Raw genomic sequence first — 7,500 nt, 5'->3', positions numbered from 1 at the left:
GCGTCCCTGCACACACACACACACACACACACACACACACACACACACACACACACACACACACACACACACACACAAACACACCCCAAAAGGTCAGAGGTCAGCCAATCAGAGGAGGACTCCACACACACACACACACACAGAGCAGCACCCACATCATACTCAAGCCCCACCTACATTATATCAAAGCACCGCCCACATTGTACCCAAACCCCACCCACTTCCTCCCCAAACCCCACCCACTTCTCCCCCAAACCCCACCCACTTTCTACCCCTACACCCCACCCACACTATCCCCCAAACCCCACCCACTTTCTACCCCAAACCCCACCCACTTCTCCCCCAAACCCCACCCACATTATCCCCCAAGCCCCACCCACTTTCTACCCCCAAACCCCACCCACACTATTCCCCAAACCCCACCCACTTTCTACCCCTACACCCCACCCACACTATCCCCAAACCCCACCCACACTATCCCCAAACCCCACCCACACTATCCCCAAACCCCACCCACACTATCCCCCAAACCCCACCCACACTATCCCCCAAACCCCACCCACACTATCCCCAAACCCCACCCACACTATCCCCCAAACCCCACCCACACTATCCCCAAACCCCACCCACACTATCCCCCAAACCCCACCCACTCTATCCCCCAAACCCCACCCACACTATCCCCAAACCCCACCCACACTATCCCCAAACCCCACCCACACTATCCCCCAAAACCCCACCCACACTATCCCCCAACTCCACCCACACTATCCCCCAACTCCACCCACACTATCCCCAAACCCCACCCACACTATCCCCCAACTCCACCCACACTATCCCCAAACCCCACCCACACTATCCCCCAAAACCCCACCCACACTATCCCCCAACTCCACCCACACTATCCCCAAACCCCACCCACACTATCCCCCAACTCCACCCACTTTATCCCCAAACTCCACCCACTTTCTACTCTTACACCACACCCACACTATCCCCCAAACCCCACCCACTTCTTCCTCAAGACCAACCCACATTATCCCCAAACCCCACCCACTTTCCACCCCTACACCCCACCCACTTTATCCCCCAAACCCCACCCACTTTATCCACCCCACCCCCTCTCCCCGGACCCCGCCCCTCTCTCCCCGGACCCTCCCCCCTCGTACCCAGGGCCCAGGCCTTGTCCTCTCCGGTCCCCTCCCCTCTCTCCCCGGACCCCGCCCTCTCCCCGGACCCCGCCCCTCTCTCCCCGGACCCCGCCCCCCCTCGTACCCAGGGCCCAGGCCTTGTCCTCTCCGGTCCCCTCCCCTCTCTCCCCGGACCCCGCCCTCTCCCCGGACCCCGCCCCTCTCTCCCCGGACCCCGCCCCCCCCTCGTACCCAGGGCCCAGGCCTTGTCCTCTCCGGGCCCCTCCCCTCTCTCCCCGGACCCCGCCCTCTCCCCGGACCCCGCCCCTCTCTCCCCGGACCCCGCCCCCCCTCGTACCCAGGGCCCAGGCCTTGTCCTCTCCGGGCCCCTCCCCTCTCTCCCCGGACCCCGCCCTCTCCCCGGACCCCGCCCCCCTCTCCCCGGACCCCGCCCCCCTCGTACCCAGGGCCCAGGCCTTGTCCTCTCCGGGCCCCTCCCCTCTCTCCCCGGACCCCGCCCTCTCCCCGGACCCCGCCCCCCTCTCCCCGGACCCCGCCCCCCTCGTACCCAGGGCCCAGGCCTTGTCCTCTCCGGGCCCCAGCCTGCAGGGGTCCCTGTAGTGGGTGAAGAGGAGGTGCTGCTGCTCCAGCTTATCCTCTGATGAAGGAGGGAGGGATGGGGGGATGGAGGGAGGGAGGGAGAGAGAGAGAGGGTTAATGTTAGAGGGAGAGAGGGAGAGAGAGAGAGAGAGAGAGATAGAGAGAGAGAGAGAGAGAGAGAGAGAGAGAGAGGGAGAGAGACAGGGAGTGAAGTAGGGAGAGAAAGAGAGAGAGAGAGAGAGAGAGAGAGAGAGAGGGAGAGAGAGAGAGAGAGAGAGAGAGAGAGAGAGAGAGAGAGAGGGAGAGAGAAGGAAAGAGAGAGAGACAGAAGGAAAGAGAGAGAGAGAGAGAGAGAGAGAGAGAGAGAGAGAGGGAGAGAGAGAGAGAGATAGAGAGATAGAGAGATAGAGAGAGAGATAGAGAGAGAGAGAGAGAGATAGAGAGATAGAGAGAGAGATAGAGAGAGAGAGAGAGAGATAGAGAGATAGAGAGAGAGAGAGAGAGAGAGAGAGAGAGATAGAGAGAGAGAGAGAGAGATAGAGAGATAGAGAGAGAGATAGAGAGAGAGAGAGATTGTTACCCGGGGAGCAGTTGTCGAAGTTGAGGTCCCCGAGCACGACATCGAAGGCCACCAGGTCGGGGCCCCGAGCCGCCGGATTGGCCGCCGGGGGAGCCGCCGGATTGGCCGCTGGAGGAGCCGCCGGATTGGCCGCCGCGCCGGGGGGTTGTGAGGTCGCCCTGCGGAACTCCCCGCCCCACCGCAGCAGCAGGTCCAGCTGCTCACAGCGCACGGAGGAGTCCCCTGCAGGGAGGGAGGGAGGGAGAGGGGGATGGGGGGAGAGGGGGAGAGAGAGAGAGGGGGAGAGGGAGAGACAGAGAGAGAGAGAGAGAGAGGGATAGGGAGAGGGGGAGAGACAGAGAGAGAGAGGGAGAGACACATGAACGGAACGAAAACAAATATCTGTGTGTGTGTGTGTGTGTGTGTATAGAGTGTGTGTGTGTGTGTGTGTGTGTGTGTGAGTGTGTGTGTGTATAGAGTGTGTGTGTGTGTGTATAGAGTGTGTGTGTATAGAGTGTGTGTGTGTGTGTATAGAGTGTGTGTGTGTGTGTGTATAGAGTGTGTGTGTATGTATAGAGTGTGTGTGTGTGTGTGTGAGTGTGTGTGTGTGTGAGTGTGTGTGTGTATAGAGTGTGTGTGTGTGTGTATAGAGTGTGTGTGTATAGAGTGTGTGTGTGTGTGTGTATAGAGTGTGTGTGTATGTATAGAGTGTGTGTGTGTGTGTGTGTATGTATAGAGTGTGTGTGTATAGAGTGTGTGTGTGTGTGTATAGAGTGTGTGTGTATGTATAGAGTGTGTGTGTATGTATAGAGTGTGTGTGTGTGTGTGTATAGAGTGTGTGTGTGTGTGTGTGTATGTATAGAGTGTGTGTGTGTGTGTGTGTGTATGTATAGAGTGTGTGTGTGTGTGTGTGTGTGTGTGTATGTATAGAGTGTGTGTGTGTGTGTGTGTGTATGTATAGAGTGTGTGTGTGTGTGTGTATAGAGTGTGTGTGTGTGTGTGTGTATGTATAGAGTGTGTGTGTGTGTGTGTGTGTATGTATAGAGTGTGTGTGTGTGTGTGTGTGTGTGTGTATGTATAGAGTGTGTGTGTGTGTGTGTGTGTATGTATAGAGTGTGTGTGTGTGTGTGTATAGAGTGTGTGTGTGTGTGTGTGTATGTATAGAGTGTGTGTGTGTGTGTGTGTGTATGTATAGAGTGTGTGTGTGTGTGTGTGTATGTATAGAGTGTGTGTGTGTGTGTGTGTATGTATAGAGTGTGTGTGTGTGTGTGTGTATGTATAGAGTGTGTGTGTGTAACATCAGTACCTTCAATGGCGTGGAGGTGCGTGCAGGCCAGGTATCCCACAATCCTCTGCTCCTGGAGAGAGGTTCCCAGCTGCACCTACAGAGAGAGAGAGAGAAAAAAAGGCAGATAAGCGGCGGTAATATAATGAGCAGGGGCTAAACGCTAATAATGTAATGTAATGAGCAGGGGCTAAACGCTAATAATGTAATGTAATGAGTAGCGGCTAAATGCTAATAATGTAATGTAATGAGCAGGGGCTAAACGCTAATAATGTAATGTAATGTAATGAGCAGGGGCTAAACGCTAATAATGTAATGTAATGAGTAGCGGCTAAAGGCTAATAATGTAATGTAATGAGCAGGGGCTAAACGCTAATAATGTAATGTAATGTAATGAGCAGGGGCTAAAGGCTAATAATGTAATGTAATGCAATGAGCAGGGGCTAAACGCTAATAATGTAATGTAAAGTAATGGGCAGGGGCTAAAGGCTAATAACGTAATGTAATGTAATAAGTAGCGGCTAAAGGCTAACAATGCAATGTAAAGTAATGGGCAGGGGCTAAACGCTAATAACGTAATGTAATGTAATAAGTAGCGGCTAAAGGCTAACAATGCAATGTAAAGTAATGGGCAGGGGCTAAACGCTAATAATGTAAAGAGAAAGAAAGAGAAAGAGGGAGAAAAGGAGACAGAAGGAGAGAGAGAAAGAGAGAGAGAGGGAGACGAGCACGGCCCTCCCCTTTACCTTGACGAAGAGCGCCCCCTTAGCGGCCAGCCCGTCCTCGCCCCGCCCGTTGGGGTAGCAGCGGAACTGCGCCTCCAGGACCGGGTAGCGGCTGGCTAGCACCAGGCCGCTGTTGAGGAGCTTGAAGCCGGCGCGGCAGCCTTCGGCCCAGCCGGCGCGGCCCACGTCGCCGAGGACGTGCGGGAAGTAGCGGAGGATCTGGCGCCGTAGCGCGGCGGCGGCGCGCGGCTCGAAGGCCTCCTGGAGGCAGAGGAAGTCCAGGTTGGCGGGGAAGAAGGCGGAGACCTCGCGGTCGAAGGGGTCGTCGGCGTGGCGGCGGCGGGCGGGGGCGGGGCCGCGGGCGGGCGGGCGGCGGAGGCGCCCGGCGTGGTTGGACAGCGACTCGCGGGAGGCGGCGAGGTCGTCGGGCTCCGGGGCGGGGTCGTCGGCGGCGGCGGCGTCGTCGTCCGGGGCGCTGACGCTAATCCGGACGCCGGACGGCGGGAGGCGGTCGTCGGCGCCGTCGTCATCCGGGGCCCCGCCCCCGGGCTCCGCCTCCCCGTCCGGCGGCGGCGAGGGCGAGGGCGTCGGCGTCGGCGACGACGCCCTCCGCGCCCCCGGCGGCTGCACCAGGCTGCTGAAGGACGCGGCGCTAATCGACGTGTTCGTCGGCGAGTCGACGTAGATGCGGATCTGCGGGCGGGACGCCCCGCCCCGGATCCTCCGCCCCGCCTCCCGGGCCCGCCCCCGCGCGTCCGACAGGTTCCCGAGCCGCGCCGCCGCGTCGGGGAGCAGGCACAGGTTGGCGGTGCAGAAGCAGTAGCTCCGCCCCTGCGGCCGCCACTCCCCGCCGGGCGCCGCCCCCGGCCGGTGGGCGTGGACGAGCGGCCGGCGGGCGCCCTGGAGCGGCGCCCACACCGCGAAGCCCACGGCGGCCAGAGGGAGCGCGGCTAACGCTAGCAGGAGGTATAGCGGCGCGGTTAGCGCGGCGGCTAGCGCGGCCGGCGCGGACCGGCGGCGCCTCTCGCGGGACGTGGCCAGGAAGGCGGCGGCCAGCCGGTCCAGGAGCCAATAGGAGGGGAAGATCAGGGCCCAGGAGAGGGCGTGGAGGAGGCGGAGGGTGGCGGAGGGGAAGGGCGCGGTGGGGAGGGTCATTTTCGACGCCCCGCCCCGCCGCCCCGCCCCCCCGCTTTGTCCTGGGGGGTTGTCGGGGGTGGGGGGGGGTCAGCGGGCTCGGGTTTCGCCCCCAGTTGGCCCCTCCTCCGCGGGGGACGGCGGGGCGGGGCTACATGGTTTTTCGGGGGGGGGGGGGTTAGCGGTTAGCGTTAGGGGTTAGGGGAAGGGTTTCGGGGTTAGCGTTAGGGGCTAGGGGTTAGGGATTAGGGCTAGCGGTCAGCCTTAGGGGTTAGGGGCTAGGTTCACGCTTACGGTTAGCAGTTAGCGTTAGGGGTAGGGGTTAAGGTTTAGGGGTTAGCATTAATGTTTAGGCGTTAGGGTTAGGGGTTATGGATAGCAGTTAGCGTTAGGGGTCAGGGATTAGGATTAGGTTTAAGGTGAGCAGTTCGCCTTGGGGGTTAGGGGGTTAGCGTGAGGGTTTTAGGGTTAGAGGTTAAAGGTTAGGGCTAGCAGTTAGCCTTAGGGGTTAGGGGTTAACGGTTAGCGCTGGGACAGGGGGTGTGCATGGCGGGGCGTGATTTGGGAAGGAGGGAGCGTTGGTTGGGGGGGCGTCATTGTCCGCTGGGCGGAAGCGATCTTCAAAGACCTGCGGGAGAGAAGGAGAGAGAGAGTGAGAAAGAGAGGGAGAGAGAGAGAGAACGAGAGAGAGAGAGGGAGGGAGGGAGAGAGAGAGAGAGGGAGGGAGAGAGAGAGAGAGAGAGAGAGGGAGAGAGAGAGAGGGAGAGGTTGAAAGAGACTCTGTCCGTGTTAAACGAGTCTAACAGCTAACTGCACAGGCTAACAACGCTCAAAGCCCGGCAAGCCTGAACGCAGCACCATTCGAGCGCTATGTTGACTTAGCTTTGTGGCTAATCTGAAACTAGACAGCCTCGAAAACGATGCTAAGGCAAGCGGATATGCTAACATACGTCACGCAGCCACGAGATCACAGCATCCATAACGCATCGCTAGGCTACAAGGTAGCTTGTGCTAAGCGCTACCCTCAACTTAGACAGACTAGAAAGCTAAGGGAAGCCAAGTACATACGCTACCATGAGTTAGCTTTGTGCTAATCTGAAACTAGACAGCCTAGAAAGCTAAGGGAAGCCGAGTACATACACTACCATGAGTTAGCTTTGCGCTAATCTGAAACCAGACAGCCTAGAAAGCTAAGGGAAGCCGAGTACATACACTACCATGAGTTAGCTTTGTGCTAATCTGATGATAGGCAGCCTAGAAAGCTAAGGGAAGATGAGTACATACACTACCATGAGTTAGCTTTGCGCTAATCTGATGATAGGCAGCCTAGAAAGCTAAGGGAAGCCAAGAACATACACTACCATGAGTTAGCTTTGTGCTAATCTGAACCCAGACAGCCTGGGAAGCTAAGCATTCCCAGAGAGAGTGAAAAAACGTTGGTGTAACGTTGCAACAACATTCCCAGAGACAGAGAGGTAAAATGGTAACACACACACACACTCTCTCTCTCTCTCTCTCTCTCTCACACACACACACACACACACACACACACACACAAAAGGTGTACTAAAACAAAGGGATTAGCCAAAAGAGGACAGCTGGTCTAACACAAATCCCTCACCGCTAACATCTGTGTGTGTGTGTGTGTGTGTGTGTATGTGTGTATAGAGTGTGTGTGTGTGTGTAGTGTGAGTGTGTGTGTGTGTGTGTGTGTATAGAGTGTGTGTGTGTATAGAGTGTGTGTGTGTGTGTAGTGTGAGTGTGTGTGTGTGTGTGTGTGTGTATAGAGTGTGTGTGTGTGTGTGTGTGTGTGTGTGTGTGTGTGTGTGTGTGACAGACGCTAAAAATAGAGCTAACAACACCCAGGCTAGGCTATCAACCGGAGCGTATCCGTCCCAGTCAAGCGAGGCTAACAGCTAACAACAGCACGAAAAGGAAACAAGACGGAGCGAAAGAGAGAGTGAGAGAGGAGGGGAGAGGGAAAGATAGAAACAGTGAGAAACGGGGAGAAAGGGAGAGGAAGAGACAGATAACAAGAGAGGAAGAAGAAAAGAGAGAGAGAGGGCA

At 57.3% G+C, this 7,500-nt stretch overlaps 1 protein-coding gene across 1 annotated transcript in view; it reads right to left on the bottom strand.

The window, feature by feature from the left end:
* LOC118782206 (sphingomyelin phosphodiesterase 3-like) overlaps positions 1-5,618 on the bottom strand; it is an 8,527-nt gene extending 2,909 nt beyond the window's left edge. The window contains exons 1-5 of the mRNA XM_036535508.1: positions 4,321-5,618; positions 3,596-3,671; positions 2,311-2,532; positions 1,699-1,788; positions 1-6 (exon numbers count right to left, since the gene is read on the bottom strand). The exon at positions 1-6 is cut by the window's left edge and continues 58 nt beyond it. Coding sequence (XP_036391401.1) covers positions 1-6; positions 1,699-1,788; positions 2,311-2,532; positions 3,596-3,671; positions 4,321-5,454 — 1,528 coding nt within the window. The 5' untranslated portion in view covers positions 5,455-5,618. The remainder of the gene's footprint in view (positions 7-1,698; positions 1,789-2,310; positions 2,533-3,595; positions 3,672-4,320) is intronic.
* Positions 5,619-7,500: the final 1,882 nt, after the last annotated feature.

Source organism: Megalops cyprinoides, chromosome 8, assembly GCF_013368585.1.
Source record: "Megalops cyprinoides isolate fMegCyp1 chromosome 8, fMegCyp1.pri, whole genome shotgun sequence".
NCBI lineage: Eukaryota > Metazoa > Chordata > Actinopteri > Elopiformes > Megalopidae > Megalops > Megalops cyprinoides.
This window is presented reverse-complemented; position numbering and strand designations above follow the sequence as displayed.